The sequence below is a fragment of the Mastigoproctus giganteus genome, chromosome 8 (assembly GCF_048544385.1).
Source record: "Mastigoproctus giganteus isolate SK-2022 chromosome 8, ASM4854438v1, whole genome shotgun sequence".
Taxonomy (NCBI): domain Eukaryota; kingdom Metazoa; phylum Arthropoda; class Arachnida; order Uropygi; family Thelyphonidae; genus Mastigoproctus; species Mastigoproctus giganteus.
In genome coordinates this window covers 42038499-42057807 of record NC_143582.1, presented here as the reverse complement: position 1 = coordinate 42057807, position 19309 = coordinate 42038499, and the positions used below count along the sequence as shown (strand labels likewise).

The 19309-nt window shown below is 37.4% G+C and overlaps 1 protein-coding gene across 4 annotated transcripts in view; it reads left to right on the top strand.

Annotated features, from left to right (window-relative positions):
• Nucleotides 1-19309, top strand: part of LOC150081484 (calcium/calmodulin-dependent protein kinase type II delta chain-like) — a 645695-nt gene that overhangs the window by 27295 nt on the left and 599091 nt on the right. For all 4 annotated transcript variants that reach the window (XM_090379918.1, XM_090379916.1, XM_090379917.1 and 1 more), the window contains exon 2: nucleotides 4527-4621. In XM_090379918.1, the coding sequence (XP_090236044.1) occupies nucleotides 4527-4621 (95 nt within the window). The remainder of the gene's footprint in view (nucleotides 1-4526; nucleotides 4622-19309) is intronic.

Genomic DNA, 19309 nt, shown 5'->3' with positions numbered 1-19309 from the left:
TGTGGTCTTATATGATTGGATTATGACATCCTTATCTTTACTAGCAATTGTGCGATAAATCATTGATAGGACACCACGGGCCTTCCTTGCAACCTGTCTACAATGCTCGGAGAACTTCATGTCTGACTGTATTGTAATACCTAAGTCCCTTTCCTCCACTACCAGCTTTAGTTCAACTCCACCAAGTGTATAAATTATTTTGGCATTACTGTTCCCCAGGTGTACCTTACACTTGGCTGGATTAAAGCATAGCTGCCATTTTTCTGACCATACCTGAAGTCTGTCTAGGTTACTCTGCTTGGTGGTGATCATTAACTACTCTACCAATCTTTACATCATCTGCAAATTTAGACATCACGCCCTCTATTCCTTCATTGATGTCATTTATGAAAATTGAAAACAGTGGTCTTAATACTGATCCTTGGGGAACCCCATTTCTTCCATCAACCCAATCTGAGGAATAACCATTTATCACTATCCTCTGCCTCCTGTGCTGAAGCCATCCAGATATACATCTAAGGATTTTCCATGCGATTCCAACAGCTTATAAAGTAACTGCTAATGTGGGACTGAGTCAAATGCTTTGCTGAAATCCAAATAAACGATGTCGAAATTATTCCCTAAATCCAGCTCTTGAGTGACCCTGTCAAAATAGCTAACCAGATTAGTTAAACAGGATTTTCCCTTTACAAAACTATGCTGAATATCCTTCAGAATTCCATTTCTATCTAAATGATCCTGAATTCCACCCTTGATCATTGTCTCTACGATTTTCTATACTACTGAAATTAGACTGACCGGCCGATAATTTCCCACTTCACTCTTAGAACTGCCTTTATGTATTGGAGATACATTGGTATTTTTCCAATCCAACGGAATTACTCCCGAGTCCAGTGATGCTCTCATAATTAGCCTCAATGGTTCAATGCACTCCCTTAAGATTATAGGGTATATTCCATCAACCCCAGGAGCCTTACTGGCCTGTAGGCTTGAAAGTTTTTTTCATTAAATAAACATGAAAAATTTCAACATCATTAATTACATTGGTTTCAACTTTACTTCATAATATCTCATTGACACAAAGGCTTTTTCTTCTGTAAATATCGATGCAAAGTAACCGAGTTCATCTGCAACTTCAGCTGGGGTATCTAATATTACCCCACGTCCATTACATAAAAGTCTGATCTGGTTTATCCTTCTCTTCTCTGCATTTATATATCTGAAGAATTACTTATCCCCACTCTTTGCCAATGATTTCTCATAATCTGCCTTTGCCAGCCTAACCTTTTCTGTGGCAATATTACAGATAAATCTGTAGCTGTTATAGGCTTTAGTACTTTTTATTGCTCTCTAACTCTTCCATGCTGTCTTTTTCTGCTCAGATAATCTGGCAATTTCCTTATTCATCCAACTTGGAATCTTCCTCTTGGAGTATTTTTTTAATGGTATATACGCATTCAAGGTTTCTGTGATTAATGTTTTAAAGGTATACCATAATTCAATTGTATTCACTCTCTGTGTGATATCTATCCAGCTATATCTTGTTACAGGCATGAAAGTAAGTTTTTCTCTAAAGATTTTGGGATGCGAAACATGGAAATAGTGCTTAAAATGGCAGATTGGCTCTTGTTTTCAAAAAAAGTAGTTTTATATTTATAAAAAATATTTTTTATTTATATGGCAATAAGATGTAGCTATGAACATACCTATATCTATCAAACACAGGACCTTTTTGCTCTTCACTTGTATTCATCTTCGGGAGCATTCCTTTTCACCATTCAGCAACAATAATTGGCTAACAGGGCAGCACTCCGTTTGCTTTTTTATGTTTGTTCCATTGCTGTGATGTCTTGATAGAAGCACTCACGATGTTCATTGCTGATAGCACCACAGTTTGGCAGGAAGAAATCCAGTTGTGAGTGCAAGAAATGCATCTTCAGTGACATGTTGCACCCTAGTTTTTCATAAGAAGTAATGAGATCTTCCACAAGCTGCCTGTAGTTTCTGGCTTTAACTTTTCCTAGAAAGCCAATCGAAACATTTCGAAGAGCTTTCCATGCCGATTTTTCGCTATCACCAAGGACACATTCGAATTGTTTGGCTTTGAAAAGTTGCCTTATTTGTGGACCAATGAAAATGCCTGCCTTAATCTTCTTTGTACTAAATCATGGGAATTTCTCTTGCAAGTATGTGAATCCAAGACCATTCACTTCCAGAACCTTCACGAAATTTTTCACGAGCCCCAGTTTGATGTGGATTGGTGGAAACAAAACTTTATTTGGATCTACCAGAGGTTCAAATGCTATGTTCTTCATTCCAGATGTTAATGATTTTCCTTGAAGCCATCTCCTCTTCTCATAGTGCATATCCTTGGCATGATTATCCCATTCTCAGAGATAGCAACAATACTTAGTGTAACCCTTTTGTAGTCCTAATAAAAGGGTGATTACTTTTAAATCACCACATATCTGCCACTCATACTTCTGATAGTTTACACCTAAGAGGATGTTCTCCACGAATGCATATGTTTCTTTTTTGTGGACAAGAGTGTACACAAGAGGTATTGAAGGCAGCATGTTTCTATTGTATAATAACACAGCCTTAAGGCTAACCTTAGAAGCATCTATAAATAGTTGCCATTCTTTGGGAATGTGCCTCATGTTCATTGTTGCCATTAGACCATGTACATCCTAACAAACACCTTCTGTTTGATAGAATTTATCATAGTCTTTATTTCGAGTACAAAATGTCACTTTCACAGAATGACCTAGAAGATTGACAGAAGATTTCACAGAATGACCTTGAGGCCAAAAATGCTGCCTTATTCTGTGGCAGTTTGAGATCCCTGATGAGGTCATTAAGCTCACTTTCTGTGATATTATGTGGTTCTGAAGGATAAAGGTTTGGACAAAATTGTGGATCCCTTGACATAGATGGCTGCTGTACTTCTTCATGTATATCAAGTTGATGTTTATCAGTGTCTTCATCTTCATCAGAGTGTACAGGAAAATAGTCAGATGGTTCAGGAATAGGTAGTACTTCACTGTGAGGCATGGACAAATTGCAGATGATATATTTGGTTACGTCACTGTCCACTTTTTCTTCATTGCCATCCCTTTTCTAATAGGAGGCAGCATACAGAAGTAACAGTCTGTGATGCGAGTTGTTGGCTCCCTCCATATCATGGGCACTGTGAAAGGCATAAAACGTCCCTTTTGATTGATCCATGTGTTGAGTTTTGATGAACAGGTTGTGCAGCATATGTGTGGAGCCCAGTTCTTGTCCTGGTTGCCTACTTTACACCCATTAATTTTTGGGATATCTGAATGAAAGCTGGATATGATCACTTGGGTTATTATTCTTTATCATGGTTTGTTCCATGAAATAATACTGTCAACAGCTTAGTGGCCATACTCTCTTGTATTGTTCCTTTGTTGAAAGTCATGCTGGTCATTGCACATTACTTGAAAAACAAAGAAATGGCAGTTCAACTCCACAGCCACTAGATTGACTATAGTCTCCAAGCAAGATTTCTTAGTCACCATATCAACCATGTTCATTGAGCCGTGGGTTTGCCTCAGTGTGCAAATGTGACTTTTGTTAGATCTTTCTGAAACTCCTCTCATTGATACAGAGCTTTATAATTCTTCATCATTAATAATTTTTTGACTCTAAATATTTAACCTCAAAATTTAGTAGTATGTTGTTCAGAACTGTAGATAACATAAGGTGGTTGATCTTATTCTCAATGTATATTACATTATATCTACTATCTGTTTCAACTTATTGTGTATTTGTTGTTCAAAAGTAGAAACATTACCTTATAACCTGCCTCTCCACTCCCTATTGCCATTCAGGGCTCTAGGTAGGTGTGAGAGGTGAACTGCACTGCACTACACTACACTACACTTCACTTGATCCTGTGTTTTGGGCTGACCCCACTCTCTAATGAAAGTATAGAAAATCCAGGTTTAAATTTTTAGACTTGTAAATAAAATATACACGAGGGCCTAATCCATACACTTTCATGTTGGTTATAATTGTACCTGATCTTATTTCCTGATTAGCACATATTCCACATTATTATGAAGATTGATATCTTATTTTATATTTTAAATTTGATATTTAAGTTTATGTAAGTGCTTAATGTTCTTATTCCTGTTATGATGCTAAAAATTCCTTTGAATATTAATCACTGGGTGAACTCATAATTATTTTGTCTTTGACTCAGCACAAGTATTTTTGCACTTGGTCTTGCAAACTCTCAAGCGCCCTGGCTTGCTGCCTTTTTCTCTTTTTACACACACTTCCTTCCAGTTCTCTCTCTCTCTCTCTCTCTCTCTCTATGTGTGTGTGTGTGTGCCTTGCCTAGACATTTTTGGGATTATACCCTACAAGCTAAACTCATGTCAGATAATTCACATCTTTCTTCTCTGTTGTTAGTAAAATTTGCTATTTATATTAATAACTTAAGAAATTGTATACAATTTTTTTTTATATGTAAATATGTACATTTATTGTTTTAGGGGTGCTTTTTCAATTGTCAGGAGATGTGTTCAGAAGGCTACAGGTTTAGAATTTGCAGCAAAAATCATCAACACAAAAAAACTATCAGCAAGAGGTAAGGAAGATATGTCTTTTATAGTGCTGTTGTTGACCTGTTTTTCTTGTATATTTGAAATATTGCATATAATATACTGTATTTCCTATAATTTTAAAATTTAGACCTTAACCAATACAATATAATATTAATTCGTGGTAATCAGTCCTTGAACTTACAATAGGTAACATTCTGAGAAAAGTGCTATAGGTCAATATGATGCAAGTTAAACCAGTCTTCCCACATTGTTATAATAGGGAATTATACTTTTGACCAAGGATCTGATATGTCTGCCACTTTTTATGCACAAGAATATTTAATATTTAAGATCACGTTTAACCAACTTGAAATCATATATATAAAGTTCTTGATTTTTCTCAATTTCTGATTGATTTGGACTGAAACTTCACACTATATTTGAGGAAGTTAAAGAACACCTTTATCATGATTGTGACATCTGAATAGGCATTTTTAGGGAGGTTTTTTTTGGACTTTTTTGAGACAATCTTTAGAGAGACCAAAGGTCACTTATGCCTTTAAGAAAGTATCAAGAGAATTTTGTTTAATTGTGCTATCTTTTCATTGTAAATTATTCATTGTAAATCATTATTCTGTAGCAAGTATAGGCATTGAATATAATGCTATTACTCTTGATGTTACATTCCAATTTTGTATGCAATGTTATGACAGCTTCAAAATGTTTAGAGGCTTTTCTTATCTGGTTGGTTATCATGCCACCTTCTGATGCTCTTGAATTGGGATGTTGATCATCTGAATTCACCTGCATCTCTAGGAACACAAGGTCTTTATTGGTGAGTTCCTGAGAATCAGAGGAAAGCTGCCCCTGAACATTGTCTGCTTGAAGTTGTAACTTCTGTTAACAAGCCATTTCCAGAACATTAGAATCTTAGCATCAATTTCTCCTGTTTGGTCTTGGAATCCCAGGAAACCAGAAACATTTTCTGATCACAATTTTTTCTCAGTGTCATTAAGTTTGGATTTTTAGCCTTCTTCCAAGACTTCAGTATTCTTCACTGCATTCAAATGTCGAATCCTTTCCAAAATTCTCTCATGGTTCTATCTTGATCTGTTTCTTTGTGGATAGCCTGGGGCAAAGATTCTTCTCATGCAATATGCATTAAATGAAGCAGTCATCCCATGGTCTATAGACTGGAGCTTGTGTTGGGGAAGGGATATAAGAATACAATCTTGTTGTTGGAGTCTGCAATTAGCAAGATCTGGAGGATGTCCATGCATAAACATTTGTCCAGGAATAATAGTGTTTTAAATGGCAGGTTGTCTGCTTGTAGTTATGTTAAAGAGAGGCAGACAGCTCTCTTTAACATAACTTTTGGGTTCTAATCTTGATAACCAAAGGTTTTAACTTGAATCATCTATAGCATTTGAATGAAGAAAAAAGGATTAGTCATCTTCTTCCAAAAAACAAACTTAGCCTCATCAACACTTGCATGGACCAATTGACTTCCATGATTTCCAAGAAATTATGGAAGGAGGAGAATGTTCTTGTTTATACTCTGACATGACCACCAGGTCAGAGAAGTTTACAATAAATCACAAATACAAGCATTAATCATATTTAGCAATGGTGTGGACTTGAACCGTGGTCCACTCAAAGAGCAAGAGTGCTACTGCACTCTTTCTACGTCACTTCTAACATAATCTTCAGCTGCCAGTTCATTGGCACTATCAGCTTTGCCTTGCATCCTGATGCTATGCTAATGATACCTTTGAAACACAAACCATTCCTCAATTGAACTGAAATTTTTGTTTCAAGATCCCTTTCTAGTCTGGTGTTTTTCTATCTCAAAAGGAATTTGTTTGGCTTTGAATCCAAAAAAATCAAGTCTTTCCATCATAGCCACAAGTCCTATATATTTCTCATAATTGTTGATTGCAGTGGGTTGCATTTTAATTTCAGCCAATTCTGGTCTTTTTTTTTTTTTTTTTTTTTTTTTTTTGAGTTATTTGCATAGTTGTGCAAGTTAGGCCCCACTTGCCTTCAGATTTCAGACTTTGGCAGTCTACTCTCACTAAGTGTTATCACTTTTGTAATTACCATTCAGCTGTTTCTTTACAGCAGAATCACTTGAGCACAGGCCTTTCCTTTAATCCAGCATTCTTAAGGATGAAATATTAAATAAAAAAATACACAAATCTTTAGTGCTGTAGCTCACCAAAAACCAGACTGACTAATTTGCATAGTACTACGTACATAACAGTGTATTATGCATTTCTAAGGCAAATTTCCATGGGAACAATTTTTTTTTGATTACACTGAAGAACAAATTTTGAGCTTTTGCTTTTTTCCTCCCAAAATATGGCATGTCTTATGGATTTTTGATGAGCTGAATACAAATTTGAACTCAGATGTTGCCTAATACCCACATTTTTAGAGTGGATTATGTATACCAAAATTTAACAGGCTGTGCTTAACTGGAATTTAGCAGGTTACCATTACTGGAATTTTTAAAATTTTAACAATTATCACTGTAAATTTCAATATTAAAATAAATGGCATAAAAATATAGTCAGTTTTTTTTGTTTGTATTTTTTTTGGAATGATCAGGAACCTCTCTGATCAGTGTTCAATAATAGCCATCTTACATTTAGGGCTTAAATCTACCTCGGTAACATTTCTACCTGATAGCAATATCTTCATGAAAATGTTCATCACCAATATGTTGATTATTATCTGAGAAAAAGTCTAAATGATCATGGAGGAAGTGCATTTTTAGAGACACTGTAACCAGGATTTTGGTAGGCTTGTAATAAATTCTCACTCAAGATTTTATAGTTTTGTTTGTTTGTTTTGCTCAAAAAATGCTGTTCATAAACTTTCTTGAAGAATTTTCAAGCTCCCATTTCTAAATGATTTAACACTTTCAAAATGTTCATCTTTCAGTAACTGTCTGGTCTACAGACCAATGAATATACCTTCTTTGATTTAGACATCACTGTCACATGGTAACTTTGGTTTTAAATATTGACATTGATTTCATTTCCCCTCAATAGCTTTATGAAATTTTTCATTGGACTTAACTTTATGTGAAGCAGTAAACTTTTCTTTCCAGCTGCAAGATTTGCGTAATGGGAGTCAAATCATTAGTTTCATAATGAATGGTTTTGGCTTGACTGTCACTTGCACAACATATTATATAATATTTTGCCAGCTTGTAACCTGAAAGGATCTTGATAACTTTGAAGATTCACAGATGTGACACCTGTTATCATACAAGTTCATATCTTGTGTTTATCACTCAATCTGTTTAAAGCCTTAAATACCAAAATGAGATCTCCTCACAGGTACCTTTCTTAATCCTCTGACTGGTGGGTGTGCAAATTTCCTTCTAACTGTCAGACACCTTTGGATGCACCTTCTGCTATTTTATGACCTTAATATTGGCAGGAAAAAAAATTAAAGTTGTTCACTTTTTGATGCCACCCTTTATTTTCAATCTGTTGGGAAACATAATTGTGAATAATCCATTATTTGATTATTCACGTATCAATTATTATGTGAATAATTGTGAATGACAATTAAATAATCTGTTATAGGGAATAACACTTCAATAAACTGTTAGAGGGAAATAATCCTTCTTTAACAGTTTATCTAATTTTTCCTTGAATTTATTCAAACAACTCACCTCTACAATACCAGATGGGAGTTTATTCCAACACTCAACCACCCTCTGGTTGAAGGAAAATTTCTCCACAATCAAACCTGCAACTATCTTTCCTCAGTGTGAATTTATGCTCCCTCATTGCAGGGAGCTTTAGTATTCTGAGCAAGAGGAAGGATTCTTTTAGCATTTAGCTTATCAATCCATTTAAGACCTTCAACACCAAAATCAGATTTCCTTGCAGGTTCCTAGTTTCCAGACACTGCATTTGCAAAACTGAAGCCTTTTTTGGTAAGTGCATCCCTTTGCTCCCCTCACCAATTTTGTTACTCTTCTCTACACCCATTCTACACCCACATTCTTCCTAAAATGAGACTTCTACACCTGTATGCAGTATTCAAGATGTGGCTTAATCATTGCCTTATACAATAGGACAATCCACCTCCTTATCCCTGCTGGCAAAATCCCTATTACTGTATATCATTGACAAAGCCCCAAGAGCTGTCCCAGGCAGTGTACCTGCACTGCTCAGAGAAGTTCATATCTGACTGCACAATTTTTCCACTACCCCAAGTGTATTACCACACTGTTGATACATTACTCTGGAATTACTGCTACCCATATGCAGTACTTGGAATTTGTCAGTGTTAAACTTCAATTGCCATTTCTCAGTGCATCTGCCTAATTTTTATAGATCTTTTGTCATCTGCAGACTTAGACATTAAACCTGATATCTTCTTATTTAAGAGGAGTATTTCCATTTGCAATGGGTTTCCTCAGCCTGCAAGTTATTTTTTTTGGTAGTAATTTTTTTCCTGCCAAAAAGTGTGGTTCAAGGTGTCTTGGTTAGTTAAACCTCAAGCTGTCATGCATTTCCATACTCCATCTATCCATGCCCTCCTAGGTCTACTTCTAGGAGGTATCCATTCCAGTATAGCCTTTGGATATCTGGTTTCTTGCATCTGTTTTGCATATCCATACCATTTTAAACGTTTTTTTTCGATAGTAGCAATAATATTCTTTTTCACCTCCATTTTCTCTTATGTCTTCATTCCATTTTCTGTTTCTCTTAGAAGTTCCAACATCTCAAAATCCATTTCTGTGGAGAGCAATTTGTTTTCCCTTTGCCTATTCAAAGTCCAGGTCTCAGCTCCATATAAAAAGTGACTTTGTACTATCATTCGAAATATAATTTTCTTTGTTTTATTTAGAATATTTCTGCTCCATAGAGCAGAATTTAGCATGCCAATAGCCTTTCTGCCATCTGCAATTCTTTTATTAATCTCTGCTTAGAATGATTTGATGCTTAGATGCTTTGTAAGATTGCTCCTAAATATTTGAATTTATCGACTTGTTTAATTTGAAAACCTCTGATATTTAGAATGTGTCCTGGTCCTGAAGACAACATTTCGGTCTTGCTAAAATTAATTTTTAGATCCCATCGTTTATATCTCTCTAACAATTTACGACATGCATAGTCTGCATCTTCTATGTCTTGCTCATCATGCATAGTCTGCATCTTCTGTGTCTTACTCATCTGCAAAAAATAAGTTATGAATATAGATGTTCTTATTGATCAACAATCCCATTTTATTGCATTTTTTTTACCAGGATCTCAGGCAGATGTTGATATAAATTTTGAAAAGCGCTGGTGATGTGCAACAGCCTTGTAATAAGCTTTTTGATGTGTGGAATTCAGGTGACAAAGATGATCCCACTTTAATTCTTCATCTATTATTCCTGTAAATTGTCTTAATAATGCCAATCAATTATTAACCTAATACCTGCCTCATTCAGTGCTTCCCATAAGAGTTTTCTTGGAACACCATCATATGCCTTTTCAAGGTCATTGAAAATCATAAAGATTTCTTTTCCTTTTGAGTGACATTTTTCAAGGATCTGTTGTACCGTAGAGATATGGTCTTGTATATGACCTCCCAGCTGAGAGACTGCTTTGTTCTTTCGACACCTCAATTCGAGCTTCTAAATGGTTCCTTATTCATTTTTCAAGAATCTTTAAAAGTGAGTTCAGGATGCTTATTTCTTTGTAATTTGAACAACTTTTCTGATCGCCCTTCTTATAAATTGATGTAATGTCTCCTATTATCATTTATTTCAGTATTCCTTCACCTGTCGTTATACCTTTTAACAAGGCGCCTCCGTAGCCAGGTGGGAAGGAGCAGCAGTGCGCAGCACACGCTTCTTGATTAGACTGGGGTTCGAGCCCGGTCACCACCAAATACGGAGGATGTGGAAAGGTCAGGGAATGACCACTGCATATCTCGAAGCAATATGGCCTTAGTTGCTAATACTCCTAAAAACCAAATAACAAACAAACATACCTTTTAACGGTGTTTGTATTAAAACAGCTACTCCTCTTTCTCCATATTTCAGAAGTTCCATATAGACTCCTCCAGGTCCTGGTGAAGGATTTGCCATTCCTTCCCTCATTTAGTAAGAGTTCCACTTCCCTAACAGATACTTTTAGACCAGAGTCTTCCACACAGAAATCCTCTGCCATCTTGAATTCTTCCTGGTCTTCTTTGAAAAGTCCTTCATAGTACAGTACTTCATCCAATCTTTCAAAGGTATTAATTGCAAACCAGCATTGTGTTTATTCTGTTTTCTCAAGTCTTTAAGGACTTTCCATGATTCTGCTGATTGCTCCCAAGTTGCTATTAATAGTCACACACTTCCTTTTCCATTCTTTGCTTCTACCACCAACCAATTATCTATTTTCTTCTTTTTAGCATAATCATTCCTGTTAGCATCATTCCTTTCACCCAGCCATTTCTGATATGCAGTTCTCTTTTCCTCTATGGCAGCTCTTAATTTCTCTGTAATCCAGGTCTTTTTTGGTCCTTGACTCTTCTTTACACCTAGGATTTTATGAGCTATTTTTTTACAATATTTTTTAAATATTTGTAAATGTCTTCAACATTACCTTCTATCCCTGTGTTAATTTCTGTGTCCAATCTTCGGGTGAAGTTGTTTCTAATGCTGTCATCCTGAAGTAGTTCAGTGTTAAATTGATCCATTTGAAAACGTTCTCCTTTCCTGTGTAGTTGGTTGACCACTCTTGTTTTCTTGATCCAGTTCCACCTTAGTGTTGTTTTTACAAGGAAATGGTCAGATCTGCACTCTAATTCTAGCATTTTTCAATACATGTCCTTGATTGTTCTGAAATAATGTAATCTATAACTAATGTAATTTGTCTTGCCTCCAGCATCCAAGTATATTTATGGATATCCTTGTGTTAGATAATTGTGTTTATTCTCAAGTCGAACTGTTCACAAAGGTTGATAAGTCTATCTCTGTTTCTCTCTGAATCTTCCAATAATTTTGCTATTGTGCTCAATTCCTACTCTTGTATTGAAATCCCACATTAAAAATATCTATTTGTTCTTAGGGATTTTTTCTATTAGTTCTCTGAGATCCTCTCAAAATTCATCCTTAAAGTTATCAGCGGTGTCATTAGTCAGGGCATATATTCCCAACATTGGGTGGTTGGTAGGTGGAACAGACTTCCATCCCTTGTCGTGGAAGTTGATAGCCTAAATAAGTTTAAGGCTCGGCTGGACAGGTATTTCGAATGAACAGAGGGGTGAAGTGGAAGTGGTTATTTTTTATTTATTTATTTTGCTTTAATTTTTTTGGCTGATGCTGCATAAGCTTGCTTTCTTGCATCAAATGCCTCTACTAATGCTAATGCTAACATAGATATTTCTATCCCATACATTGTCAAATCCAATGAAATCATTCTTTCGTTAACAAATTGTCAATTTTTGATATTATGTCTCGACTTCTTTTTAGCAGCAGTATAAACTCCTGCTCTTGCTCTTTCACTCTTATTGACTCAACTCCAAAAATGGTAATATCCCCCCATTATTTCCTCTCCCCATCCTTTTTTCTTTGTCTCATATAACACAACAATGTTTAAATTGAATTTTGCAATTCATCTGGAAGAAATTTTCTTTTAGTTGAAAGACCCTGAATATTCTAGCATTCCAAAATCATTGTCCTTTTCCATTTGCTAAGTCTTTTTTGAGAGTGTATTCCATATAAAATTCCACTTGTAGGTCGTTTGGCATTTGTGTATTTTTTATGCTGAACGAGGAGCTAGCCCATTGCAGCAACCCCCAAACTGGAGGACCAGGGGTATCTCTCTTGGTTTGCCCTCTATGCTTTGACCTGTCCAACTTGGGAGGCCCTGTAGTAGCTAAGCTACTGCCGGCTTAGCTCTCTGGGTCATAGGGGCATGCAAGCTCCCCACCTCAATAAGGTGGAGTATACCATTGGGGAGGAACCTGATATACCATCATTAACAAATACAGAAAACAACAATAGGCACAGCACTGAACTCTGGCGGACTATGCTAATAACATTAGTTCATGAAGAGCAGTGTCCATTGATAACCACTCTGTCTTCTCCCCCTCAAAGATCCCTTTATCCATAACAGTAACTTTCCCTTTATGCTACACCTCTCCAGTATGTACAGCAGTCTTTTATGTGTAAAGTATAAAAAGCTTTCCTGAAATACAGATATATGATATCAGTATTATTTTTTGTATCCAGTTCTTTTGTCACAGCATCATAATATCCATTCAAATTGGTCATGCAAGATCTCCACTTAGCAAACCCATGCCCAGACTGAAGTGTAACAGCACTTTTGTCTAGATTGTCCTGCATTACTTCTTTAACCAGTGACTTCATTATTTTTGCTGGAACTGAAGTTATGCTAACAGGTCTTTAATAACTCATGTCACTTTTTGATCCCCCTTCATGAATTGGGGCTATATTTGCACATTTGTGGTCCAAAGGGACTTCCCCTGAATCCAAAAATGCTGTCATAATTATGGCTAAGGGTTTGCTTAAATCCTTTGCTGCCCCCTTCATATAATTGGGTAGATCCTATCCACCTGTGGTGCTTTTTTTATGTTTAAATTAAACAATTTATTTTCCACTTTCCTTTCAGTTATCACAAAATCGTTTAGCTCCCTGTTAGAGTTTGATAAACTTCTTGGATCCATTTCCCTAAAGAATTTGTCATGTGTGAATTTGGATGCAAAATACTTATTCAGCCTGTCAGAAAGTTGAGCAGGATCATCAACAAATGTTAAACCATTTGATATAGTTAAACCATCTACATCAAGTGGACCAATACGATTCAACCACTTCCTTCTACTGTTAATATAAGTAAAGACGTTTTTGCTACTTTTCTTGGCATTCTTTTTCCAGAGACTTCTTGTTATCTGCCTTGCTTGACGACCCTCATTTTTGACTTGCCTGCAGACTAGTTTATATACTATAGGCGTCTGTGCCACCTTGTAATTTATATGCATCTGATGCATTTATGCATTTTTATTCTCTTGCCATGTGGCTCAATAGTTCATCTGACATCCATTTATGAATATGCATTTACTGTATTTTTTAATTAGCATGACAAGCCTATTAGCTTCCAAGATTAATTTTTTTTTTATGAAAACCCCAAACACGAGAGGTATTAGAACCTATTGTACTTAGTACCGTGCTTGGGTTGGAGGTTGAGAAGATGAAAGAAGATATTTGTTGACATTGGACTTGAACTTCTGTAGACTGTACTTTTCAGGAAATACGTATGAAGCAAGGCTGTTCTAGAAAATGGCAGTTGAATGAATAAATGAGGATGATGAAACGTTGGTTCTGTGAGTTTGAAGTTGGACAGTAAATGGATGTTGGCTGGTAGCAGCACATGTTTGGACTGTTTTGAAAGAGAGAGCGGGAATTATAGAAGCCAATTCAGAAGAAACAGTGACCATGGAAATATCTGTAGAAGAGGCATGCAGCAGAAACAGATATTTCCATGGAAATATCTGTAGAAGAGGCATGCAGCAGAAACAGTACATCTATGAGACAGCGAGTGGAGAGACTCTGTTAGAGATGATCATTAATTAACCTAACCGCCCTCTTCTGAACGGAATCAAGAAGCCTGAGAGAAGTTTTGGGGGCACCACCCCAGATGTGGGAACAATATTCCATGGTAGGGTGGATTTGCGATTTGTAAAGAGTGAACAGCTGTTTGGAAGAAAAGTAACATAGAGAGCGAAAGAGAAAACCAAGTTTTTTAGATGCAGAGAAAGCAATATTTGTAATTTTATTTATTTCGTATGATGTGATCAATACACGAAGGAACCAGTTTTTTCTTGCTTCCTTCGTGTATCGTGGCCGGGATATCCAACCAAGCGGTTGGTTCGGCACCATCGTGATATCCAGCCCGAGGCGGGAATCGAACCCGCGACCTTTGGGTTGCTAGGCAGGCACTTTACCTACCCGGCTAGCCCGGTCGGCAATATTTGTAATGTGCTTGTGCCAAGAGAGATTAGAAGTCAGGGTAATCCCCAAAAGAGATATATCATTTTGCCTAGAAATCGGAGTGTCACCAAAGATAAGTATAGGAGCAGAAGAATCCTTTTTGTGAGATATAAGACAAGACTAAGTTTTAGAAGGATTGAAATCAACTAAGTTATCTTTGCCCCACTGAAGAATTACCTGGAGATCAGCATTTAAGGAATTGGTAGCAGATTTTCGAGAAGTTGAAGCTGATTGAGCAGGACAAGGTTTCTCAAAATGGAAAGTGGAATGCAATGTGCTATCATCGGAAAACTATGGATAGGATTTCTAGTCAATGGAAGAAGGTCATTAATATACAAGAGGAAAAGAGTGGGGGAAAGAACTGAACCCTGTGGGAAGCCAGAGAGCCATATACCATCAACCTCAGTGAGCAATCAGAGAGAAAACTGGATAACCAATTACAAAAAACAGTTGGCAAACCATAAGATGGAAGCTTGTTTAGAAGACCTTTATGCCAAACATGATCGAAAGCCTTTGAAGATGTCAAGAGCAATTGCTTGTGTTTCACCAAACTTTTCCATTGAATTAGTCCGTAAATGGGTAACATAAGCCAGAATATCACCAGTGGATCGACACTGACGGAATTCATACCGGCGATCATTGATCAGACGGAAGGTTTCTAGATAGTTTAAGAGTTGGCGGGTAATTGATTTCTCCATTACTTTAGAAAGAGTAGAAGTAATTTCAGTGGGACGATAATTGGATGGGAGGGATTTGTCACCCTTTTTAGGAACTGGCTGTATATGAGCAAATTTCCAAGCAGAAGGAAAAATACCTTTAGAATAAGAAAGTGAAAAAAGGTGGCAAAGAACAGGAGTAAATTCAAGAGACAGGTTTTGAGAACAAATGGAGAAATACCATCGGGACCTGGAGCTTTCTTAGCATCAAGATTCGTCAAAATCCTTCTGACATCCTTTTGACGGAAGACCGCAGGAGGCATTGAATGGAGCATGTTGGGATTGGTGGGAGGTATTTTACCAAGATCATTAATACATGAGTTGGAAGAAAAATGGGATGCTAGCATCCCACTGAGCTAGCATCCTTGGCTGAAGTGACAACAGAACCATCTGGTTTGGACAGAGGTGTGAGCAGAGATGGACAAATGTTGTGGCCAATAGCTTTGACAAAAAGCAAGTTTTCTACTCTTAGCCTGTTCAAACTCTAGTTTGGACTGATTAATAACTGCTTTACAATTGTTGCGAGCTTTGGTGTAGGCAGAAAATGAAACTGGAGAATTAGAAACAAGCCAATTACGATATGCAACATTCTTCTCTTGAACAGCCTTAGCACATTTATTGGGAAACCAAGGTTTAGATAAAGGACGAGATTTTAAAGTGGAGTGTGGGATAAAGGATTCCATTCCTGAAAGAATAATTTAACTGACACAATCTGAGCAAACGTGAACATCAAAAATTTTGAAACAGTAATCCGACCAAGGAAAAGAAGAAAAGAAATCTTGCAGGTCATCCCATTTTGCATTCTTGTAATGCCAAACAATACGAGGTTGGAAATAGCCATGAGATAAAGGCTCTGTTGGAGAAGAGACAGTCACCTAGTTGTGATCTGAGGTGCCTAAAGGACCTCTCACTTCGACTGTGTACTTAGGTTGTTTGTGAGAAAAAGGTCAAAAGTGTTGGCTGTATGGTTAGGAATATGCAGTGTTCTTGTAGGTAAATGAACAATCTGTGCAAGGTCATTAGTAATTACAAAAGCCTCAGCATCTCGACCAGCTGGGTCGGTGTGACTAGAAAACGGGAGCCATCTGGAGTTGTGAACATTAAAATCACCAAGGAATATTACCTCACTGTTAGGAAAGTTGCACTACAGAAAGTAAAGTTGCAAAGAGAGGAAGTCAAAGAGCTCTAAGTAATTAATGGAGTTGGGAGAATGGTAGAAAGAACAGATGAATTTGACACAATGAGGTAGAGAGATTTTAAGCCAGAGAAGATCGAAAAGAGGAGATTCCAAATTACCAAGTCTCTCACAGGGAATATCGAAATGGACATATGCAAAAGTACCACTTTTGAGACGATCATACAGCGATTAATTTGGGCAATTGAGAAGAGCAGTAGTTGAATTAACCGATAACTCAAATTCTTTCAGAAAAAGTACATGTTCTTTGGCAGACTGCAAGTTGAAATGGACATCGTTGAGATTAGAATTGAGACCACGTATATTCCCTCAACATGAATTGTTGAGGAGGCTTCCATCCTGCAGTAGGTTGATAACGGCTGCACTTTACTTTACTTTTTTTATATTTGTGAAATGAATTAGGTATTGTTTGGGAGGTTTAGATCTTTTTGCAGATAAGCTTACTCTATTAGTTTGACAATTCATGGTGTATTCAATAGTAAGAAAAAGAGGGTGGGACATGCTTTATAAAGTAATGAAATTTTTGGATATGGCTTACAAATGGTAAGAATATACCCAGATCCTTGACATATCGTGGCCTTGACAATGCCCTCCCTTCCGCATACACATTACTCGGACTCCCTCCAGTCACAATCTGGCAGAGTAGAGGTAGCAAGATTATACACTAGTTGATCTGGAAGCCTCCTAGAAAGAGTTACCGATAGGTTCGGTCCGGTGTACTACCTAGCGGCCGGCATGCAAATACCATTTTAGAGCTGTACCCTCAAAATGTATTTGTACATTCAAAATGTACAAATGTACCTCAAAATGTACATTCAAAGATTAATTCTTTGAATGCCTCCCATTTTGAATTTGCTGTTGGTAACATAATCAGTTGGTCCCGCCATATAGAATTTAAATACTGTCTCAGACTACCATAGTCACCTTTACGAAAGAAAAACCCTTCCCTTTACCTCTGATGGTAGTTACCTCTTTGAGTAAATGCCACGCAGCCACCTAGTCGTTCCTTTATCTGCAGATTTTTAATGCATGAAGAATCACTACTGATAATCAGATTGGGTATTACTCCCTTTAGTTGCTTCCCGAACATGCTGCTGTAGAAAACAATCATCCAATAAATCCACAAAAGCTTTGCTTGTGTGCGAGTGGCTAATCCACAAATTCCAGTTAATATCTGGGAAATTAAAATCCCCCATTATGAGACACTCTGATTTACTGGCCCCCTCTATTTCTCTATACAGTTGTTTATTGTACTCATCACAGTCATTAGGCCTATATCAGACTCATACTCTCAATTTTGCTTTCCCAGTGCTTATGTCACACCAAACTGACTCGGCACTGCACTGTCCAGCCATGTCAACTGATTGTACTTCCTTGGATTTTGTGTTTCTTAACTAATAGCATAACCCTTCCTCCCTTCCTGTCCTGTCTATCCATCCTGTACACATTGTACTCCCCAAATTCCAGTTTTGCATTCCATATATCTGTCCACATCTGTGATATCCCAACAATATCTGACTTTGGTGTTTTGACCAACATCTCAAATACATCAAATTTATTTACCAAACTTCTAGCATTGGTGTACACGCAAGTATACGTGCACCTGTTCCTCTTTGTAGCTACCTTAACACAGCTCATGTATTTACTTGTTCTGCAATGACTCCCAGCAGTCTCTGGAATCCCCTGCACCTTGTTTTCCAGGCTGCTGCTCATTCTGATAGAAGCAGCGCAAGAATCACTTTCACCTCTGCCAGCAGCTACTCTAAATCTATTAGTCTGTGTATCCCACCCCATGCTAGCAGTTTTCCGACCCACCTAACACTGCCTCGATAGCATCAGTAAATATTCTTGCACCCTTTCTATTTAAGTGTATTCCATACCCGTAGAAGCAGGCTCTCCTGTTAACAAGCACAAACCAGATTGAGAAAAATTCTTCTAGATTAACACTGATTAACTTGAGCTTGCGCAATCTCTCCAGTACTGAATTGATTGACAAAGCTCTCATCATATACTCCCTCCTATCATGTCTGGCCAGAATTGCAGACACTTTCAAATTGAACCCTAACTCATGGCTTTTTTCAACATTGACCTGTAATTGTTAAGTAATTCTGCCGGTCTCCTACTCTTAATATCATTAGTGCCAACGTGTACAACAATATCACCTTTTGTGCAATTAAAAGATGATGTCTGCTCTACAATGTTATCAACCTTTGTCCCTGGCAGACATGCTCTGATCCTGTTCCACCTATCCTTTTTCTACAATACGTTCCCTGTTACCCTGACAATAGAGTCACCGACAACAACTAGTTCCTTTAGAACCAGCGCATTCTGCCTTGGGGGTTGCCGCTCTGTTGTGTGATGTTCAAGTGCAAGCTCTGGCATTGATGTGGGCAGCTGAGAGCTTGATGGGCCCTCAATTTAAATCCTTTCAGGGCATTCACACTGTCATTCAAGCTCTCATATAGGTCCATAACAATGCTGAGTTGTCGCCCCTGATTTCCTCTCACACACACACACACACACACACACACACACACACACACACACACACACACACACACACACACACACACACACACACACACACAGATAGAGACATTCCCTTGGCAGTATGTCCTGTTCCTGAATGCTCCACAAACATCGAACAAGCAGTACATTTCAAAAAGCTGTAATTCAGAGGACAATGGCCTCCCCCCCCACCAGTTCTCTCCTGAGCCCATTAGCTTGAGTCTTTTCCTTTACTGCTCTGAATCATGATTTCAATTCAATTTCAAATAAATTTTCAATTTCAGTGTAAAAATATAAC